Source organism: Gymnodraco acuticeps, unplaced genomic scaffold (genome assembly GCF_902827175.1).
Source record: "Gymnodraco acuticeps unplaced genomic scaffold, fGymAcu1.1, whole genome shotgun sequence".
In the NCBI taxonomy this organism is placed as follows: Eukaryota; Metazoa; Chordata; class Actinopteri; order Perciformes; family Bathydraconidae; genus Gymnodraco; species Gymnodraco acuticeps.
Window position 1 is genome coordinate 311,349 of NW_022991533.1, and position 23,660 is coordinate 335,008.

Here is a 23,660-nt window from a genome sequence, read left to right on the forward strand (position 1 = left end):
TAAATGCAAAGAAAATAGACTGCAGCAGCCTCAGAGGCCCTTCAAAAGATATAAAAAGATGGAGGAGGAGAGGTTAAAGGGAAAAATGTGCCTTCCTTTGGGTACGCTTCAGGTCTTAGCGCGGCTTTCTCTCATCACAGGTGCATTCTGGGCAGATGGGATATGAACCCTGTCCGTGAGCAACTCTCATGCAATCTTTTTTTACAGATAGGCCTACGTGAACAGATGGATGGACGGATAACGAACAACCCCCCAGTTCAGCAGGATTCCCTTGATTATGTTCATAATAAATGCGCAATTTAAAAATCTATTTTCACACAATCTGAGAACAATGATATTTACTGATTTGTTGGTGGAAGGAGTTATAATCCCTAAATGCATAATGGTGAGGTTGGTAATGAGTTTGACTGTATTTTCCATTGCTATCGTCCCCACAGCGTGATGCTGAGGAGCATGACGCCTCACCTAATCCTACGTGAGCGTTGAAGACAAGACTTCTGACAGCCGACACACGCCGAGAGGTGTCACAGCGGCAACAAAGGCTCTTGTTTATTAACGGAGCTTGTGAGATGCCAAATGAACCATGAAATGAGTACTTTGCACACAACAGACATACCAGGTATGGAGAGGGCATCGAGGGAACGAAGGAGAGCTACCTGTGTCACGCCGGGAAGACGCTCACAAACATACAGATAAAAAGAATCAATTTCATGGGCCGTGATAGTAAACACTGTAGAGGCATCTGTACAACAGATTGTGTGACCCAGATTTTGAAGGCTTTCTGCTGCTGTGTGTCCTCCCAGTCAGGCCTCTGGGTTAAAGGAGTAGTTCAACATTTTGGGATACACTTATTTTCTTTCATGCCGAGTTAGATGAAAAGACTGATACAACATGTAGTTGGAAACAGCAGGTTAGCTTTAGCTTATAAGGCATAGAAGCAGAGGGAGACAGCCAGCATGACTCTTTCTATGCTAACTTATTTTTAAAATGTCGTTTGTTTATTTAATACAAAAGACAAAGTTTTACTAGACAAATTTGTTTGATGAATTGCTAGGCAGGCGCAGTGACAATGGCCAAGAAATAGTCAGATACAAATCTGATTTACTGCAAATGACAAATTAATTATACAAAATATAGAGGGAATGTTCTTGTAATACTATACTGACAAGCCATTAAAAGGCAACTTAACACCATGTTTTGAATCTAACACACCAACTTTTACAAAATGCATAAAAAAAACTGACAGTCCAATTCACACTGTCTATTGTAATGCCCACTTTAAAGTAGGACCAGGGCAAGGATCAATACATAGTGTATTAAAGTGAGTGTACATACAATTTACCAAAAGAAAAGAGGGTTTAGATTGCATGTTCACTATGATGTCTCTAAACTGACTCGGTGTCCTATAAGCAGCATCATGACAGCAGGAAACCTGGCCTGCCTTTGTGTACTCGAGCAGGAAACTGAGACTTGAGCAGACAACAACCTATGTTGATCTCCTTATGAGGTGAGGAGAGAATGTGCCTTTAGGGATCAACAGTGTCACAGAGAAAGACTTTGCTGTGCTGCAGTGAAACGGTTGTAAGAGGGTGTGACTCGGGCATGGAGGACTCTGAGTGTTATGCTGCCATCTATGGGTAGGACAAAGCTTCAATCGATTCCTCTACACATTCTCCCTCTCATATTAGAGCTGTGTCAAAATCAGTATCCTGCCTCCACCAGAAGTGTGTCAACTACGTCCCCCAAGAGTCCAATACACAGTTACACTACTTAGCTCTTTAAAACATTACAAAGTCCACACTGCAGCCTCTCACCATGCTCCTCAGTTGAGCACACATGACCCGCAGGCCGCTGCTGAGTGGCATGCAGTTGCCCTGTTGGCACCAGCCAGCTCCTCACCTGGCAGACACCCTGGCAGCAGGTATAGAGGCAGGGCACCATTCAGAGGTCCTTAACCCTGTCACTTATCTGCTGCTGCTCACACACACACACACACACACACACACACACACACACACACACACACACACACACACACACACACACACACACACACACACACACACACACACACACACAACACACACACACACACACACACACACACACAACACACACACACACACACACACACACACACACACACACACACACACACACACACACACACACACACACACACACACACACACACACACACACACAGGCTGTCTTCAGGGGAACGAGAGCTCACACAGAATCCACAAACTCATGTTCACTCACAGGCATCACATCAGGCTCAGTACATTAAAGAAGCTAAATATGAATTTCCTTTTGTTGTCATAAATAGCGGGTGTGATGGATACAGTCCACATGCCTATCATCAGAGCTACATTGAACACAGTGTGGCTGATGTACACATGTAGTGGGTAGCCAAAGCCTTTCCGGAGAGTGATGGATAGCTAAAGTGAAGGCAGCTAATTGGAAGTTTAAGGTAAAATCACATTGTCAGTGGGGAAGGAAATTGGCAGCGTTTACATTTTGTTCCTCAGATAATTCCTAGTTGAAGTTAGAAGACGAGAGACGCCACATATAGAGCTTCTTTTTTTTTTAAATGAAAAAAATACTAATAATCACAAACAAGAAGTGGAACAAACAAAGCAGCAGGGTTGAAAGGAAAATGATTTGGTGTATTTAAATCAAATATTTGTTTACAGCTTTCATGCTGTGCCAGTCTGCACGACATAATTTCACTGCAACAAATTGCAGCGTGCAGCATTTAATAGAACTTCACCGTGTAACTGCTTTTGTCAGAGTGATACAAAGGCCAGTGCCTGTCCCCGGTTAATCAAAGCTTCTGTTGACACAGGAAGTCTATGTCTATGGGAAGATACCATGATAGAGTGGTTAGGCTGTGTGTGTGTGTGTGTGTGTGTGTGTGTGTGTGTGTGTGTGTGTGTGTGTGTCGTGGGGTGATCCAGTTGTACTCACACTGCCTCTCTTCTCTTTGTGTGACAAAGCCGATAGCCCCCCGTCAATCTGGGAAGATATAATCATTATACAAACAACACCCTTCTATTATTGACACTACATCTATGTGTGTGAGTACATGAGTGGCAGAAGGAGTATGGAGAAGAAAAAAAGAATGATCAGTGCCTGACCAGGCCAGTCTTAGTGACAGTGTCTGTCACACAAAGTGTCTGTCCGTGCTTTCGTCACACATGTGTATAAATGAGCCATGAATACATTTGAAGAGATACTTTCAGAAATGTTTTTGTTATCCATGTTTGAACTATTTACATCAAGACCTTTTCTACGACTGCAGGCTCTTCACCCCAGCTTCAAGTGCAGGTTGCAACATCTTTGTGTATTCACAAGTCCATCACAGAAACATTTTCAGTACTCGTCCGTCATCTTCTTGATAAGTGCATTACCCCCTGAACGACATGCCCTCTAACTGTAATTGTTCACTTAAAAACGACTTATTTTATACCTTAGCTGTTAATTTCAGATAAGGTCTCCAAGGGCATCACTCTGACTGTGTTTTAATGTTACAAATGAACACAAAACACCCTCAAACTTAACACTCTATCTGAACTAAGAACTGCATCAATTGCTGGAAAATTAAAGAAAGCTGGGTAAAGATTTTGTGAATTGAATAGAGCACACACAAATTAAATGTTAATAACAAAAAGGCATGGGTAAACCAATATTTGAGTTCTGTAAGTGTCTTTTTTCTCAGTATGTTTGATGCTATTTAAGTGTTGATGGCAAAACTGGGGAAATAACACACATGGACAATGAGCAAAAAGAGTAAATGGTGACAGAACTTTTTTACATTAAAGTAGTGGAACCGGATGAAATGTAATGCGAGCGTACATTTTATGTTATCTTATGAGTAAATTAAAGATGTTATCAAGGTAACGTATTGTATAGATTGCCCATGTTTGTGTTTGAAAATGAAACTTTAAAAGTTTGTAAGAAATGATTTCAAAGTATTTAAGCCAGGCAAGTCACCTGAATGATTCTGTTTTACAGGCAAAGTTGGTTTGATTTCAAATTGATATCTAATATTATCAGTAGTCCCAGACAAGAGGGCATTTTACAATTAAGTGATCTGAGAAGTTCTGGACTGACTGACACATTGCACTTCAACTTGTGAGTTGCTTTAAAAACAAACCTCTCATGTACTGCCCCTACAATTCAACAAAACGTCAGACACTCATAAACCCGTTGCTCCAGGACACTTTCTGGCATAATATCAAATATATTACACCTTGCCTGCAGCCAGAAACATGATTGTCGATGGCAACAGAATCCAAAAGCTGCTCTCAAATCCTGCGCACAGCCTGGCAATAAGCAAAGTCGAATCCATGTTAGCCCCTACTGCCGGCGTAAGAAAACAAATCCCGGCTCTAAATACAGAATAATGAGGCATTAAAGTCTGGGGCTGAGGAGGGTAGAATGTCAGGAGGGAATGACGGGAAAAGGGACAATGGTTTCCCGAGGAAAGAGTGAGAGAAATAACGATGGGGGAGAAGGAAAGATAAGGATTCTGGTTTAGTTACTGGGGAAGGATTAAGTGATGTGCCACTTTTGTATGTTGAATGTGTGTGTATGCTTATGCTTACACACACACACACAACAGGCATGGTCTTTCAGACGTGCGCGCACCCTCTCTCTCATTCAATCACCCTCGAGACGCACACACATCCAGGCATGTGCTGAGCGGGGTTAAGGAGCTGCGTTGCCCTCTGAGCCAGTCTTACTGGGCTGTAATGACTTTAGTGGATGTTTGATTCTTTTTATCCACCAGTGTAATATAATAAAGCAGAAGGGAGGGAGCTATCTTCCTCAAGCTGCCTCTCTAGGGCCTCAGCGGACCGTGCTCTGACTCCTTCTCTACTTCACTCTCTACGCCCTGAGATGAAATACTTTGTCGTGAATAACCTTGACCTCCTTCCCTTGTTCCCTCTCCAGTCCTTACAATCTGTCTTCACTGGGGTATTGGGTTAGTTCAGCCTTCTGCTTTCCTCTTTGTTTCCTTTCTTCCAAGTTCATCTCCAGTGTCAGCCGCAGCACATAGGGTTTTTGAACTGCTCCACCCTGAGTGACGCGGTGTGTCAGGCCCTGTTTCACTCCACACACTCGGTTCAGGTCCCCTGCTGCTTCAGGGCCCCTCTGGTTATTTCTATTCTCTCTAAAGTCCTACCACCCTTTGTATTCAGTCTCTGTGTCTGTCTGTCTGAAACAGAAAGTGGGTCTCCCTGAGGGTCAAACTGAGACAGTACACCCATTGCAGCAAACATGAACTATAATATGATGGCGCTCATTTCACTATGTGTTAGCAAAGGAAAACTCTTCAAAAATAAACAAATGAAGACTTTACCTTGCATTTCCAGGCCCTTTTTCTGGCAGCAGATGTTTATTGTTATTGGATAACTGTCCGAACATAAATCACATGATGACATTTCTAGATATTTGCAGCACAGGTGTTAGTATCTGTTCCTCAGGGTGAAAAGGAGGGGATTTAATAGACCATGATGCTAATACATTGCATTATAAAAAGTGTTATTTGTAATATATTGTTCTCTCAGGCCACAGTTAGACAATATGCATCCTTATCAGCAAACACTTCTAAAAATAACAACTTTCAACATGATTTACTTTTCCAATTCTGGTCTCATCTCTTCAGGCTTTTCCTTTGATATAGAAGAGCAGTGAAATTCAAAAATATATCAAATAGAAATAAATATGTCTTCTAATATATGTCAAAACTAATGGTGACTTTGCATAACATACAGGAAAAAGAGAATGGAATAAGTGAAAATGTAGGTCTTGTAAAAGGAAGCTGTGTCTCACTTTCTTCTGACCTAATGTGCAAATAAGTAGGTCAGAGTTGTGTGGAAGGCAAACTTCTGACACACATGTGATTCACTGCTGATCAAGTCTGCAAGATAAAGGTGTCCGCCACTTGGCTTACAACTTAAAAGGTTGTTTTACCAAAATCAATTCGCACAAAACATATTTTCCTATTAATCATGTCAAAAGTTCTGCTTTGATTTGTCTAGGTGTTGAGATATCAGTGTGTGACATTTCAAAGGTTTGTATTACAGTTACTAATAACTAGACATCCTATAATCCCCATAATGCTTTGAGACTTAACATTTGTTGTCTGTATTATCAGGGTTAGATTTACATTTGATATAATTAATAATGAAAGTTTGGGGCTCTCTGCTGGAACTGCTACCCCCGCGACCCGACCACGGATAAGCGGGAGAAGATGGATGGATGGATGGATAATTAATAATGTAACCAACAACTTCTGCAGATGAGTAACCATATTGATACATCCGAACAGACTTAAACTAACTATCAATTTGTTATGATAGGGCGGAATATAAAACTTTAACACATCTCACAGTGAATCACAAAAGTTACAATAAATGTGCAGAAACACTTACCTCTCACTTTCTTCCTATTTACTCTTCTTCTTCCTCCCTCCATGCTGAGACCCCCCCACCCCACCCACCTGCTTCACAGAGCTGAGTGTGTTTATGTGTACGGTTGGTGATTGTGGTGGGGGGTCTAATTCAATCCACCAGCAGCCAGTTACAGTTCACATTAACGCAGTTTAATAAAAGACTATTCAATTAGCTACAGAGCTCCATGTGAGTGTGTGCTGCGTGCAGAAGCAGAATGGTGACTGTCATTGATGGAGTTCCAATTAGGCTCACTGTCGACTTCTCACATATGCAATGCCAAGTTGGCCGAGGGAAGAGAGAAGAAAGGAGGAGAGGGAAGCAGCGAGGGAGAGAGAAAAGTGTAGGGAAGAGAACTCTAACAGTGCGTGAACTCCAAATAAAAGTCTGTGGTGCATGTGTGGTAATGTGCGTCTGACAGCATGTGCATTCTACAAGTGTCTAACTTTCCTTGAATTGATCCCCATTAAGTGTTTAGAAAGGGCAGCGGTTTGTCAGAAGCCCTGACACCACCTCTCATTTGCTGACACCTCTTCAGCTGGATGAGAAGGAACAGCCGACAAACAGCGTTTCAAGAGCAGAACAAAGGAGACGGTGCAGGGATGCTCTAACATATACATTAGGCTGACTGTCCGACTCGTCTTCAGCTTGAGCTTCAAGAAGTATCAGAGGTCTGACAACAACTGAAAGAATCTTTTTTCAAATAAACACCTGCACTTAAAGGTAGGGTAGGTAATTCACTTCAGAAACACTTTTTGTTATATCCCATGGAATGCTCTTAACATCCCGATAGCAATGAACACATTAAATGCTTTGACAATAAATACATACACAAATGTCATCTGTGGAAGCCGTGGCGCTGTAAAAAGCACGACCAATCATTTTAGCTGGCCCGGCTAAAATAACTGGATGGCCTATACCTGCCTGTCAGCCTTCCATCTCGTGCACAAACTTATCTAGTGCCCTTACTGGTCATGAGGGCGTTCGTGTGTGTTGGAGGATAGGGCTGTGCATCTTCACTGGTCTCACGATTCGATTACGATTATCCTGTCACCGATTCGATTCGATATCCCGGTATATATGGGCTCAGAACAGTCTCATAATACACACATGCACACAGAAGGATTCACATTTGTATTTCATGATCCGCAAAAGGATTCAAACTTGTATTTCCGGATCCACACTTGTGTTTTTCAATGCACACACAAATGTGTTCCGTTTCATATACATGTGAATAAAATCCAAATACAGAAAAAAGTTTTACATATGTATTTTTGATCCTCACATATTTGTTTTCCGTTTAAAACCGCTACACCTGCAAACACAAACCGCTTTCTGTGCACGGATCGCTGTGCATTCGTGTGTGGGTTTTTTGAGACTCCCCTGACGGTCAGCCGATTCGTACTTGTAATTTTTTCTATCTATAGCCAATCAGATGTCTCCTCAATTCTAAGCCAATCACATGAGCGCGCCCCCACGAGGGTAGATTTCTTGCGTTCATGACGTAGCGCTTCATATACGCATTTTGCGCAGTCCGGAGCTGACAGCTCCATGGAGCCTGCCTGCATGCGCTAATCTCAGGACACCTCCACTCTCAGTACATCGCCACTTTCCGAACAGGAAATGCACGCAAATACAATCTTTTATATTTTTAAGGTACAGCGCCACTATCCGAACCATTCATGAATGCTTGTGTACACAAAAACGGCAGGCAAAACCGTTTTAAATGTGTGTTTCCTGTGTGGCGAATACAGTTGCTTTATTTATGTCTGTATGAAGTTGTTGTGAGTGTGGAGGGAGAAGCTACAGGTTAGCTTAGACTAATCGATCAGTGCACTACGAAGCCAGTGCTAGACAGTGAACTGTCAACGGGGGGAGCCCCGCCGGTCATTATCGGCCGATATTCACTCTTAATAGTTTGATCGGTGCTCTCTATAAAGGCCGATCAGGAGAGCTGGATCTGATCGATATGGACATAAACGCGAGTGAAGTATAACCGGACGCGAGAGAGAGATCAGATCAGCTGCTGAGTCTGACGGAGACACGCAGCTCTGCATAATCACCTGATGCTCCGCCCTCTGTTTAGCAAGCTGACCGGACTGCGCAAAATGCGTATATGAAGTAATCTTACCCTCATGGGGGCGCGCTCATGTGATTGGCTTAGAATGAAGGAGACATATGATTGGCTATAGATAGAAAAAATTACAAGTACGAATCGGGTGAGCGTCAGGGGAGTCTCAAAAAACCCACACACGAATGCACAGCGATCCGTGCACAGAAAGCGGTTTGTGTTTGCAGGTTCAGGGGATTTAAACGGAAAACATTTCATGATCCACACTTGTGTTTTTCAATGCACACACAAATGTGTTCCGTTTCATATACATGTAAATAAAATCCAAATACAGAGAAAAGTTTTACATATGTATTTTTGATCCACACATTTGTTTTCCGTTTAAAACCGCTGCACCTTTTTTTCTACCCTTAGCATCCTATACAGGGTCGCTACACTACCCCCCCACTACAAAGTTCCTCGCCCACGAGGAACAAATAAAACTCAGCACAAACACTACCCCCACCCTCTCCAGTGCTCTGCAGGGACCAACCCACTGGCTGTCCAGTTTTGGGCACCGGCCTTTCTTCCGTTGTGGGCTGTAGACCCAGACCAGCTCCCCGGCCCAGAAATGCTGCCCTCTTGTCCTAGTGTCATAGTTCCGCTTCTGTCCACCTTGTCCAGTCTCAGCTCCATCTCCTTCAGTTCGCCTCCGAGTCTGAACCTCACAGAGTCCAGGGTCTGCTCCGCCTCTGCCTTCATCGAGGCCTCTCTGTGTTGGGCGTTCTGCTCCATGGTACTCCTCTCCGCTATAGCTACGCTTGCCTGCTTCTTGGCCTCATCCAGCTGAGATTTACAGGTATCCAACTCTGCTTCTGTCCTTTTCAGGTCTTCTTGAGTTTTCAAAGTCTGCCGCTGCAGCTGCCGGACCACCAGCTGCTTCTCCCTCAGCAGCTCCTCCTGCTTACCAGACTCTGCTTCTGCTCTCTCTCTCTGTGCTTGCCTCATGTCCTCCTCCAGCCTGGCGGCCCGGTCGCTCTCGCTCTGCGCCTCAGCCTCCAACTCGGCCCGCTCCCTCGCCAACCGCTCCTCCTCCCGCTGCAGCTCGGCCAAGTGCTCCCGGTTGTCCGCCGCCTCCTGCTGGTAGTCTGCGATGCTGCCATTGAGCTGGGACAGCTGGTTCGTCAGACGCCACTCCAGGTTGTCCTTCTCGGCTTCCAGGCTCCTGAGCAGCTCTTTGTACTGTGCCTCCCTCTTGGCACCCTCCTCCACCAGGCTCCTTTCTCTCTCTTTGCCCTCTTGGAGGCACTTCTCCAGAGAGGCCACAAGGCTCTCCTTCTCTTTACTCTCCTGGAGATCTCGCTCAAGAGAGGCCAGCTCCGCTTTGAGTCTAGCCTCCTGTTGCTGCCGCAGTTCCCTCTCTGCATTGACAGCTGCTTCCATCTCCCTCATTTTCTCCTCTAATGAAACTTGAACACTTTCAGTCATTTCGGTAACCCATACAGGCTTCTCCTCCACTCTGCAGCTCCTCACAGCCGGTGGTACCGGCCCTCCGTTGCTCCTCGCCGCTACACTCCACACAATCTCTCTCTCCACAGCCATCTCCAAGGCCGCCTGCAAGGACTGTAGATGCTGCAGCTGTACCCCAACCCTCAAGTCCGCAGGGAGGAGGGCCCTGATGAATTGATCACGTACCAGCTCACTCTGCACTCCGGGTGGCATGTGTGCATATACCCGCCGCGTCAGGCTCTCCACGTCGTTAGCCAACGCACGCAGCGTCTCTCCAGACTTCCTACAGCGGTTACTCAATTCGTTCCGGAGCAGCTCTGGCGGGAAACACTGTCCAAACCGCCTCTTCAAAGCCCCCGCTAACGCTTCATAGCTGTGTCGGTCCTCAAGGCTAAGTAGTAGCAGACATGAAAGAGCCTCGTCTGTGAGGCACAAAGCTAGCTGTAGTGCTTTAGTCTCTATCGACCAACCCCCGGCATGTGCAAGTAGTTCAAATTGGGCATGGAAAGCCTCCCCGTCTGCCTTACCCGAGTATTTGGGTGTTTTCACGGACCCGGCGGCGGCTGCTGCTGCTGGTTGATGGGCGCCGCCATTGTTGTTTACATCCAGCTTGGAAATGGCGCGAAATGCCGCTGAAGACGGAGACATTCCCGCGTCTCTAGCCATCTTCACCGCCGACTCTCTCAGGCGCTCTCTCGCCTCCCGTGCACTCATGAACTCTCTACTCATGTCCTTCGACCACCCGCATGCTCCATCTTCCTCTTCATCACTACTTTCCTGCATCACTCCCATCTTGCTGAACTTTTCCATCTCCGCTAGCTTCCCGGCTAGCTCCGTGACGCAGTTACTGACTCCCGTCAGGATAGACGTCCTCCGTTCGAAAAGTCACTTCTGACACCAATGTAGCGTTCACAAGGTGAGTCGGAAACAGGCTTCTCGTTATTAGGCTTTAATAACTCTTGTTTGACAACAGATGATCACAGGTACATGTGCACTTGTGGGTTCAACCTCACACTCACTCTAACTCCCACACATACCCATATATATATATCAGTGTCTACGTCATAACTTCCCGCCCTCCCCCGTCTGCTCCCACAACCACAGGCCCGCACCTCAACCAGCATCACTGTGCAGCTCTGTACATGTCAAAATTCTTCCGAAAGGTCAAGGAATACCATGATCATAACACCAGAGGGAGCTCCACAAATCATGTGAAACCCAGATTTGGCACAAAAAAGGGGGAATACACGTTTCGCAATTATGCCACATCAAGGTGGAACGCTCTTCCCACAACTGTAAAGGAAAGTAAAACTATACTTACCTTCAAAACCTCTCTTAAAGAGCACCTTCGGGGGAGAGCATTGCAAAACTGGCCCCGGTAATGGTACAAATCTCAACCTGTCGTTCAATGGACAGCTTCCCCCCCATCTATGTATATACTCGCATTTTAGACTCTGTTACTAACTGTATATCTGTAGACTTGGTATGTCTTAAATGTCCGGTTAGGATGTATTAGAACGAAATCTAAAATGAAAATTGTAAATAAGCAATCTGTATGTAAAAAAATCTGTATGTCTTATATGTCTTAAATGACATGATGAATTGGAAATGGGGGACCCTGATGTAAACAAGACGAAAGTCTTTCTCTGGTCTGCATCCCCTTAACAATTGTATGTTTTGAGCTGTACTGTACTGTACCCAATATACAAGCTGTTAATAAACTTTTCAATCAATCAATCAAACTCTATGATTGGCAGAGAGACGGGGGATGCCTGAGTGACACCCTCAGCATCCTATACAGGGTCGCTACAGTATTATGAGACTGTTCTGAGCCCATAGATGTATCACGATGCATCACGATTCATACCAATGCGTTGCATCCTAAATTGTCTATATTACTGCACATGGCTTCTTTTTCATCAATGAATACATGCAGTAAATACATATAAACTCTCTTTTTATTATTTAGAAAGTGCTTCGAAATCAATAACATAAACGTCTTGACATTAATTTATAAACCAAAATCAATCAATTGTATAGCATCCCTATACAGTATCTGTGTGTGAAATGTTTCCATCCTCAAAAACAAAAAAAGAATGCTTCGGCAGTCTAGCTGCAGCTTCTAGCCACGGTCTTCTGCTAAAAAAAGGAAACTGAATGTTCTGAATGTGGCATCACAAACAAGACTTGAGTCTGAACACAGCAGACAACAGGAGTATTTACAACAGCATATAAAAACTAAAATACTGCATGTGGGTGCACACTTACATTCTCTGTCTTACTGTTACATACATCCCATGATTGTAGGAGATTAAAGTTAGCTTCCTCATATCTCAATCAGTGATTAAGTGAATAATAATCAGGTTACTATCAGCCTGTCACTCATTATTTTCAGGGTTTGGAGGAACAGAGGAGACGGTGATCGCGGAAGCTTTTTCCTCCTGCCTTCACAAACACCTATGCTTTACACACGTATATATCGTCTGAAAATAGCAAGAGGGCATTCATACTCTGCAATCCAAGACTTAACTAAATCCACCAAAAACCTGACATGATTGTAACGCGAGTATTTAAAAAAAACATAAATCCCTGTGTCTCTGAGCCGCAGCGACACGGACTGATTCAGAGCGGGTCCTTCTGCTGTTGGTTCTGGACTGGTGTTCTTGTGTTGATGGATAAAGCAGACTGCCCCGTGTTTGGTGTCGCTGTGCCGCTGTGCCGCTGTCACGTCTGTTCCCTGATCTCTGCGTCACCGACCGATTTGATATTAAAGTGACAGAGAAAAAAACATTATTGTAAAGCCGCGGCCGTAAAATCAGGAAGCAACGTCACTACGCTATAATCGATTATGTTGTGTCACTGCATCGATGCAGAATCGTCCACGTCCGCATCGCATCGTAGAAACGATTAATTTCAACACCGCTATTGGAGGAGGGGCTCTGTAAGGAAGTCTGAAGGAAGGGGCAGATTTTTTTTCGGCTGCGTACTTTCAAATTCTAGCGCACTAGAGCTGGTTTCTCCATTCTTACCTACCCTACCTTTAATAGAGTGGAACAAAGCAAGACAATTACTGTATGTGTGACGCAGAGAGAGCATTACAGTCACACACACACACACACACACACACACACACACACACACACACACACACACACACACACACACACACACACACACACACACACACACACACACACACACACACACACACACACACACACACACACACACACACACACACACACACACACACACACACACACCTCTGCTTTATGCACATTTTCCGGAGCTCGCACCATGAAGCTGTCTCCCCCAATCAAAGCCAGACCGGTTACCAAGGCAACCTCAATCCCCAATCTTTCATAGTAATAAGGCGGGAAAAATAAATGCTTGGCACTGAAGGTGCAGGGTTGATAATATAAAGAGAATATGTGAAATCCAGTTTTTGAGAAACTCTGTAAAAAAATAAATAATGAAATTACAGGCGCTGAGATTTTCTGCTGCAGCGCACATTCAGTGATGGGACTCGTTCAGATCCAACAAACCTCGGCTTCCTCAAAAAACAAACATAATCCCGCCATCAAGATTGTGTTTATCTCATTTCAGCACCAAAACCCATTCAAAACATCTCATAAAGCCCAGTCGTCTCTTTTTTCCACCCATTGTGCTCTCTTAACCCATATATTGGTGAAATATCCCTGATATTTCTGTAATTTAGCCAATTTAATTAAAAGGGGTGGGTTTCTAATAAAAGCCAAATGGAAGATAGCGGTGCCGGGGCTTTTCAGGAGCTTGTGTAATCAGAGAATTGCTGAATGGGAAAAGGCAATAACAGAGTGAATAGAGGCTGGTATTTGTAAAGAAATGTCAGGGAGAGCGCAGCGATATGAGAGTCGCCAGCTGAAACCTCTAATATGCTGTTGCTTTTAATATAGGTGATGTGCATCATGTCTGCTGGGTTAGAGCTGCCTAATCCCTGGAGAGGAAGTGGAGTTTGTGCTTGGAGCTGTTCTCTAGCTCACACACAGACACACACTCCAGTCCATTTCATTGGTCTCAGTATTTCACTTTACCAGTTTTGTGTAATAGAGCACTATATTTTATGGATTTGTCTTTGGCGTTATGAATGCTACGTGGGGATCGATGCCGTGGTGGCAAGTGAGAGTCAAACTGTGATCAATAGATCTCTTCTAACAGCCATCATTAACAAATACACTCTGCTACTTTCACATTGGCTAACACTTCTGTGAACATGTATTAAGACCCAGGAACAACTAGTAGGGGCATATTATAAGTCCATTATTTGTATCTGCTGTGTGTCTGTGTTTATGTGTGCAACATGTTTGTGTGTGTGTCCAATCACAAACCTCTATCACTCCGAGGGTGGGGAAACCGGCCAACCATGTGCCTAGATATAAGGGAAAGGCAGAGGGAGGGACGAGCGCCTCACACACACACACACACACACACACACACCAACACACGGACACCACACTACCACACACAACACCTAACACACTACACACAACACACACACACAACTACACACATACACACCACACACACACAAACTACACACCCACCCACACACCACACACACAAACACACACACACACACAACACACATATACACACACATACACACACACACCCAACTACACACACACACACACACACACCCAACGGACACACACCCACACAACTAACACACCACACACATAACAACACCACCACACACACACACACACACACACACACACACCCACCCACACCCCCCCCCCAACCCCCACCCCACACACCCACCCAACACCCCACCCACCCCACCCCCCAGCACATACACACACACACACACACACAGGTTAAGTGTGTGAGTACAGCGTAGAGCTGACCTTCAGGGTTATCTAGAAGGTTCCTCCACACCTTGCTGCTAGCTCCAACCCTTGCTTGTCACCATGGAAACACAGCTAGCAGGGACAATATGTGGCCTGTCCAGTGGGTTGCTCATGTGCATGCATTCAGGCAAGCACTTTTATGTGACGATGCGTACAATCCGGGGTTCACTACGGTGAAAAAAGCACAGCACACACACATATATATATAGAACATACACACTTCACTGTTCATCCGTCCTCCACTTAATTTATCCCTCATTCCCTTCACTCTCCTTTCCCTTCTCTCACTTAATGAAAACCATGAGCACGGCACACAATCAAGCCCCTGGGCCTGCACAGCGCTGTCAGAAGGGTGCACACGACCCCATTTTCAGTGGTGGAAGCATTATTAGCGTGCCGTGACAAGAGACAGCCATCCGCACCACACGTGCACACACATGCGCACACACACATGAAAGGAAGACACACATTGTACAGTCTCATCACCACCGGATAACTTGGATTTATTTCAGCGACAGCAGGGACGTGCCGGTGCAACATGACAATAAATCAGCACATCATACACTCTGGAGTGACATGTCAAGATAATACACTCAAAAACCAAGAAGGACAGTGAGTGGGAAAGAGGCGGAGGTTATTCAGTGATGGTGGATAGATAAATAAATGGATGGATGGACAGAGGAAGGACAGAAATGGACAGACTTGATATGCTCTCTCCTTCTTCTTCTACTTCTTCATCTCCTGCTTTCTTTGGGTTTCTCAGCCGTGATTGGTCAGTGAGCTCTGAAATAAGGAGGGAGGTAGGCAGGGGTGGAGGGAAGAAAAGAGAAACAATTAAATTAAAAATGTACCCAGGAGGAAAAGCCACAAAAAGTCAGGATGCATCATGGGAAATCAAATGATTCACACAAAAACAAGGCTTTCAAAGAGCACATCTCCAAAAATGACAGGAAACCATTAAATATCTAAATATTACAATGGAAAGCTGAGCGTTTTTCATATTCTTCTGAAACCTAACTTTTTGCCTAAAGAGAATTTCCTTTCACTTTTAGAACATGTCTTATATTGACAGTAGAGATATACTGTATGCATATTGAACTATCTAGCTAAATCCTCTTCGTTGTAAAATTAGAGGTTACACTTTCCATGCAGTCTCTCATATCTGCATTATTAGTTATCTGTTTGATATTACTGACTATTCAATTATATTTTATGTAACTGACATGCCAAGTTTTAAACAAGAGAAAAAAGGGAAAGAGGGAGAAACAACTGCTTAATATCTAAGAAAAGTATCAAATAACCTGAAGCCATTAGTTCAGACTTAGGGCTCTTTTTCTGATTGTGAGAGATGATCCTTTGAGACATGGCTTACTTTTGTTGGCTTTATTTTGATGTGGACGAGCAAAACTCAACATCCTTGAGTGTAAGACATGGAAAAATACATACTGTATGCCTACTGATGCACACAGAGCCTTATCGCTGCACTACCATGGCAGTGGTCGGTGCGTAGCTAATCAAATTGGTGTTTGACTGCAGGTGGCAACACAGGAAACACACACACACATTAACACACGCACACACACATCCAGTGAATCACAGAAGCTGCTGGGGAGGTGTTAAGTGGTTTATTAGCACAGTAAGCCACAAAAATTACCTACCATACCACACCCAAACCTTTAGAAAGACACTTCGTCAATTCCTCTGTGGAAGCTGCAGTGCAGTCATTTCAGTTCATTTATATAACTGCTTTTGATATATTTTTCTATTCCATCTTAAATTCCAAGAGCATATTACTGCTCTTTGCTTGCTTATTGGTACTCTGTACTGTTGTCATAGCACCCATGCTTAGCACTGGTTCTAATGTTTCTTTGGGATGTTACTGAGATTTCAATCTAGCCTCAAGTATTTCTACCACCAGCCCTAAATCAATACAATTGGTAACATCAATAATAATCCATCAACTCCTTATCCCTCTAGCCCTTAAATGAATGTATTCATTGTTATTGAAGGTTGTTTGCAAGTTACATGGTTGAAATCTTTATGAAACTATGTAAAATGACAAATTGATTGTCTCTGCAACAAATTAATAATAACCTCAAACTGAGGTAAGTATTTCCAAAGGGCCAAACATTGTACAACACAGTGATTGGAAGTGATGTTGGATGTTGTGTATTCATTTAGAAGCGTCTGTGTGTTGATGTAGTATTAAAAACACTGATAGCTGTTTTACAAAGCCAGTCTACTAGGGTACGACTCAACACGTCTTACATGAATACAAACACACAGTCATAGAGAGATACACAGAATGACCCAGGGGTAGTGGAGCATTAGCTTGTGGCTGCAGGGTGGGCTAGTTGGCATGCTAACTACCTCGGTGCTCGGCTGGCAGGCTGATACGCTGGCGGGCAGGTTAGCCCTTCACTTGCCAAGTGCATCCGAGGGCATCGCAGCCTGTGCCATTGAATTGGAGATGAGCGGCAAATGTGACAAGGGGATTTAGCTTTACTGTTCCACTCACGTCCCGAGATATAAAGGGGGACATGAAAATATGTGAAAGTGGCTCTGTGTGTGTGTGCAGTGAGTTTATACTCGCATTTACATGTGTGCAGATGCATTCACTTGTGAGTGTGTGTGGCGGCGGTGTGTGTAAGTATTGCCGTACTCATATACAGCAGTGTGATGGGGCATTACGCCTCATGCATAGTGTATGAAGTAGTTCTTGAATTTGAAAACTGACCCCCGGCACCTCCCACAGAACACGCAGTTCAATTTGGTGCCCTAGGTCCAAGTTTGGACTGCCGCCATCCACACTTGGATAATTTAAAGACAGGAAAAGCTTTTTATGCATGACACCTTGGGCAGAGAGGGCAGCCAAATATTCAAGCTCAAGGTCTGCAGTGAATTGAAGACGTACACTCAGTTCCCTGTTTATGAGGTACACCAAGCTACAGCTAATGCAGTCTTATCTAATAGACGATAAATCCTTCCTTCGTGAAGGTTATGATGTTCGCTTTTGTTGAAACTGCTTTTAAGGAGGTGCTGATTCGACTTTATGGTCATTCTGGGGATGCTGTTTGTGGTGCTGTTTAATTGTACTGCGTTACACTAAGAGCTTCTATGTACTTCTAATATCAGGTACACCCCATTTGCAGTAAATCAAATGGATGCTGTGGACAGACCCTCCAATAATACTTCTTGTTTCGAAGTTTAATCAGCTGCTTGACCTATACTACCATTAATAAGAAGCATGTTGCATTCAGTTTCTGTCTTAAGTGAACAAGTGAGTGAACCGGGCATGACACGCTGAAGATGAGAGAAGGTGATTCTGCTCAAACTGCAGAGATGGGATTTGACACATAGATCATTTGTATTACTTCATAGTAGAGATACATGGAAACTGTGGTGTGTCTTTTTCACTCACCTAAGACTAGAACAACACATGAAACCCCGGTACAAGAAGACACTGACACCTGTAGCCTCTTAACGCTTAAAGACATGAAACAATCAAAAACTGCACCACAAAAGATAGATACAAATTTGATTTAAAAAATATTTGAAATACATACAAAAATATATGTATACATCTAGTCCAAAATCCTTAAAACAAAATCAAACATCAGGTGCTAAAAAAAAAAAAAGCACCACACTACAACATCTAGGCATGATATGGCAGCATTGTTATGGTAAAGTCCAAAATAACCACAATGTGATTTGTAGTTTCTACATCTGATGCTTTCTAAACTTCTTCACTTGATGGAACCAACTCTTACACTCTATTTCACTTCATTATTTCTCACTGACCCTTGCTGAGATGGAGAAGTGTCTGCTGAGGTTAGATTCAACACACAGTGAAACAGCATATAGACACACCAACACACGTTCTGGTCCACCTGCCAGTTTCCATCCAATTAGTGAGCAGTGTGAGGAGTAGCGAAGAAGCAACAGTCTTCACACATGCTCGGTATGTTCGCACTTCCCCAGTCATAAGGAAATGCACAAGATACAGACAGCAAACCCGAATGTAAACACATATGCATCAAATGTAAGAAGACACTCACACACAAACACACTCGCTTCGCTCACTTGCATTTTCTCTGCGAAAAACAAAAATAATAGTAGAAAATCAATAAGTGTCTCCTCCGCTCAGTGCTAACAGCGCTGAGTTCTCTGCCTCTCTCTGGAGGAACGGAGACAGTTGCCAGGCAGGGATGTCAATCAGCAACTCAAAGAGTGGCCGGGGCTACGTCTGCTTTATAAACACACACACATTCACTGATTACACGGTCAGTAGGACAGGCAAACAGTCAATCAGTGGAGGACGCCATTTAATCAGTCAGTCGGCTAGTTGGTTACATCTTCACTAAAGATTTACTCAGTCTGTATGTTGCTCAGCTGGTCATTCTTACTACTCAATTATTCGGTCAGATAAAGGTTCAGTGCGTCAGTTATTTGCTGTATAGAAGCATTTAGGTGCTTGTTTGGAAAATACTCAATGTACTCTTCCAATATCAGAGTAGCACATGATAACAAAGGCCCAACTGTAACTGCGTACATGACGATGTATGATTATCTGGAAGAGCATCAGGACTGTTTTAGGCATATGATTGCTATGTGACAACGATTAACATGATGATTCAGTCTCTGTGGATATAGGCATATGACAAGCATCCTTTCTGACGTGGGCCTCGGCTAATCTGAAAACACACCTTTTTAAACTGGCATATTCAATATCTTAATAATTTTTCTAAACTGATTGTTGTTTTTAAGTCTTTGTTTCTAAGTCTTGTATTACTGTGTGATCTTCTTTGTCGCTTGTTTTTAATTATGCTCTGTAAGGTGTCCTTGAGAGCTTTGAAAGGCGCCCATAAATAAAATGCATTATTATTATTATTGTATACGGCTTTGAACCAGTATTCATGCATCTTGTGACTGCGTAACACCCTCTCTTGTATAGAAGTATCTGAAGGACGCTGTTCAGGAACTAGTTGCAAGTATCTGATGACTACTTCCATTCTTGCAAGGATAATAAATACATGTATCCTGATATTGAAGCTCAAGCCGGTGGCGAGAGATATTTTCCCGTCCGTGGATCATCAGCCATGAAACCACTGAAGATACAGGCATTGCTTTAATGCATAAGGTAAAGTCATTCATTTAATTTAAAATAATCTGATAGCTAAAATGGACATAAGGAGGTTTTAAATGGTGAGCAGAGTTTAAGCAAGTGTAAGAACATGTATTTGACTGTCAAGTGCACTATTTGTCAACCAAATTTGAGCAAAATCTATAATCTATTAGGCCTCGTGATGGTCCGTCAGTCCACTACTTTGCACCAGACTGAAAAATCTTTACTACTTCAACAACTATTGGATTGATTGCCATGAAATTGTGATCTTCACGGTGACAAAGTCAATGAATCCTGATGATGTTGGTGATCAACCAGTGTGACCAGCTGGCCAATGTTGTCACTTATGCAGTAACGTATCTGAAAATCTTTAAGATGGATGGATGCCACTTTTTGTTAGCAGCACTGTATGATGGATGACAAGTTATGCATTTCCTTAGCAATCTATTTTATTATTTCCTGTTCTGATTGATCTTTAAAAGATTCAGATTTTGTTTCCAGTTATCTCTTCCATCAACGTAATGTCATTGCCATGCCAAGTGCTTGTCGATTTCATTCATCTTATTTCATTGATTATTATTTTTGCACTACTGCACACAGACATTAGATTATCCCCCTCTGGGAGAGCAATATTATTCTTCAAAACAATATGGTTGTCCTCACATACCTTCACTTATAACCTGACGACCAAATGAACCAGTGTCAGTGAGATTAAGCATCTAACCCATCTAACAATATAATAATGAAGATGATAATGATGAATCCATTTTCAGATTTACAACACAGTCTTCTTCACCTAGTGAGTCCCTTTGTCACAATTTACAAATCAATCACATGCAACAAAGATGGTGGTCAGTGGAGTGTAGCAGCATGGAAGATTTGAGAGGATGAGAGAGAGAGAGAGAGAGAGAGAGAGAGAGAGAGAGTGAGAGAGAGAGAGAGAGAGAGAGAGAGAGAGAGAGAGAGAGAGAGAGAGAGAGAGAGAGAGAGAGAGAGAGAGAGAGAGAGACTGTTGGAGGATGGGGGAGGAGTGAGAGAGAACAGCTAATCTTTATGTGGCCTGTGCTTTCATGGGATGGTCGCCTTGGAGATGATGGATGTGAAGGAGAGTTGCGATGAAAGGACGGAAAGACATGAAGAGACAGAAAAGTGTGATGTGTGAGTGTGTGTGAGGGCAACATGTGTGGATATATAATACTCACATACAGGCGCATGGCAGTGTCTCTTTTCACATGCCATGCCAGAGCACTGTAATGATATGAAATGTGGCAAGTCATCTAAATAATAATAGTCATGTATAGATTAAAAACAGCAAAGAAAAAAGATATGCATGTATGTGTGTGTACGTGTGTGTGTGTGTGTGTGTGTGTGTGTGTGTGTGTGTGTGTGTGTGTGTGTGTGTGTGTGTGTGTGTGTGTGTGTGTGTGTGTGTGTGTTGCTGAACAGACAGGCTGTTATCAGACTAGTGTTCGCATACAGGTCAAGTCTCACACTTGGGTTCACCGCCTGCAACTCCAGATAGCCATATAAGTTTATATATATACTGTATTGATACATATACACACTTATTCATTATTTACTCGATATTTTACAATCCAAAAAGTGTGTTTAAAATGTCAGTCTCTTTATTCTCTTCCACATAAGTGAGTGACAGATCGTCCTCTCCTCTTTCTTCCATACTTTCACCTCAAACCTCCCGCTGAGAAACCCTCTCCTGTACTCTGCGTACATCCTCTCTACACTCCTTCCATCATCCACTCACTCCTACTGTATCTCTCTCTTACAGTTTTTCTATTAACCCTTCTTCACTGACAGGCAGTCTTAAGACTCTATCTCCCCCTACTCTTCCTCTCTTTCATCAGTCTCCATCCATTCCCCCGGTTGACAGGCCTCTCTATTGCTCTTTCATCCCTGCTGCAAAGTCTCATTCCTCTTTTTTCTCCCCTCTTTGAGGTAGGAATAGCAGAATTCCACTTCCTATCAATCAATGTCTTCACCTGGACACAAAGTGAACAGGTCAGAATGAATACTTGGAGTCTTAATATTGTGTTGCTAGTGTTCGTGTGGCAGGCAGATGGGGAAATAGCAAAGTGAAAGACTTTACTTTTAAAAGGCTCTATTTTTCATGGGGAATAGACGTCTAAACATTACATTTAGAAAAGAACATCTCCCTGCAAAATAGTTGGTGAATTAGTGTGTGGTTGAAGATGGCTGGTGGGAAAATGTCAACTGAAATGTTTTTGAAGAAGGGGGAATTCAGAGATACGGAAGATGCACAGATCCTGCCACACATACATAGAAATGCAACACCCGAACCGAACGCACACACATTACACAACTGATGGAGGTGACATTAAGAGAAGAACACTTAAACGCGGAAGAATCCATCTGTCAACCCATGCACTCCAAACCTGGCTATTTTTAACACACATTCACAAAAATCGATGTACAACTTATATAAAAAAAAATGTAAGTGTTTTGTTTGTCCTCAAGGTAAGAAGATGTGACCATATACACACTCTGGACAATGTTCAAAGAGAGGACCACCACTAAGAGGATTTTATCTGTTGTTGACACTTGAACAAGGGTCTGTTAAAAATAAAAGCATCCGTATACGTTTTTATTCCTTCTTGCTGTACAAAACTCCTTAACCGGGCACTGAACTGAGCTGTAACGGTTATGTACCGTTACAGCCCTAATGCATCAGACTGCAATACATTAAATAGTGTTTCTATGCTTTACCATTCCATTTTTCATATAATCAGCCACCCCCTTAACATCCTCCAGGTATATTTTCTACAGGTCGAAACCCGGAGCCTATTTTCAAACTGTTATGCATCCATAATTGAGAACATACTGATTTCTGAATACCTTGCACCATATAGCCAAGTACAGTGGATTCCTGTTCAACAAACTATTTTGTTCAACAATGCTATAGTTCTCAAAATCAAGGCAGAACTAGAGGGGCACACACTTACACATCAGGACGAATACGGCGTTCAGTAGGCCGATATGTTCAAGTGGGCTAAGTATGTGGGATATGGCGGCAAGTGTTGCTACGATGCAGTTGGCCCCTGCTAATGGTATTAAATGGCACAGCACTACTATTCGGGAAATGGTTGGCACTAAAGCCTTGGAGTATAGTGGAGGAGGAGGGGGTGACACTTACAGTAAGTGGTGGTTTGAGAGATGTTTGTTCTTGAATGTGACTTTGAGGACGGCTTTGTTTAGTTTGGCTAAGAAAGAGGTTGAAAAAAGACTAGACGGCAAGAGGTAAAGTGTGGACTCGCAAACTCTCTCATGAGCTTACACTTAACACACACACTGAATATAAAACCGTACAATAACAATGACTATATAGTGACAAAAAATAAGATAACGTCACACTAAGAAGATACAAAACCCAAAATGCTGGAAGGTAACGCAGGGCCTTAGTGAGCTGACATTTACCCTGGAACTGACACACACACACACACACACACACACACACACACACACACACACACACACACACACACACACACACACACACACACACACACACACACACACACACACACACACACACACACACACACGGTGACATATGCATGACAATGGGCAAACCAGACAGTAGAGGGACG

General features: G+C 43.3%; 2 protein-coding genes across 3 annotated transcripts in view; both read right to left on the reverse strand.

Moving 5' to 3' along the window:
* Nucleotides 1-8,917: 8,917 nt before the first annotated feature.
* On the reverse strand, nt 8,918-10,956 carry LOC117533418 (myosin heavy chain, embryonic smooth muscle isoform-like). Its single transcript, XM_034197139.1, has one exon. It carries the CDS (start codon nt 10,828-10,830, stop codon nt 9,028-9,030), a length of 1,803 nt encoding a protein of 600 aa, XP_034053030.1. The 5' UTR covers nt 10,831-10,956; the 3' UTR covers nt 8,918-9,027.
* Nucleotides 10,957-15,384: 4,428 nt separating this feature from the next.
* Nucleotides 15,385-23,660, reverse strand: part of LOC117533419 (MICOS complex subunit mic25-a-like) — a 72,596-nt gene continuing 64,320 nt past the window's right edge. For both annotated transcript variants that reach the window (XM_034197142.1, XM_034197140.1), the window contains one exon: nt 15,385-15,695. In XM_034197142.1, the coding sequence (XP_034053033.1) occupies nt 15,672-15,695 (24 nt within the window). In that variant the 3' untranslated portion in view covers nt 15,385-15,671. The remainder of the gene's footprint in view (nt 15,696-23,660) is intronic.

Bases quoted from the DNA above. Each gene is read 5' to 3' on its own strand.
- LOC117533418 (XM_034197139.1), bottom strand. From the start codon at position 10,830: ATGGAAAAGTTCAGCAAGATGGGAGTGATGCAGGAAAGTAGTGATGAA.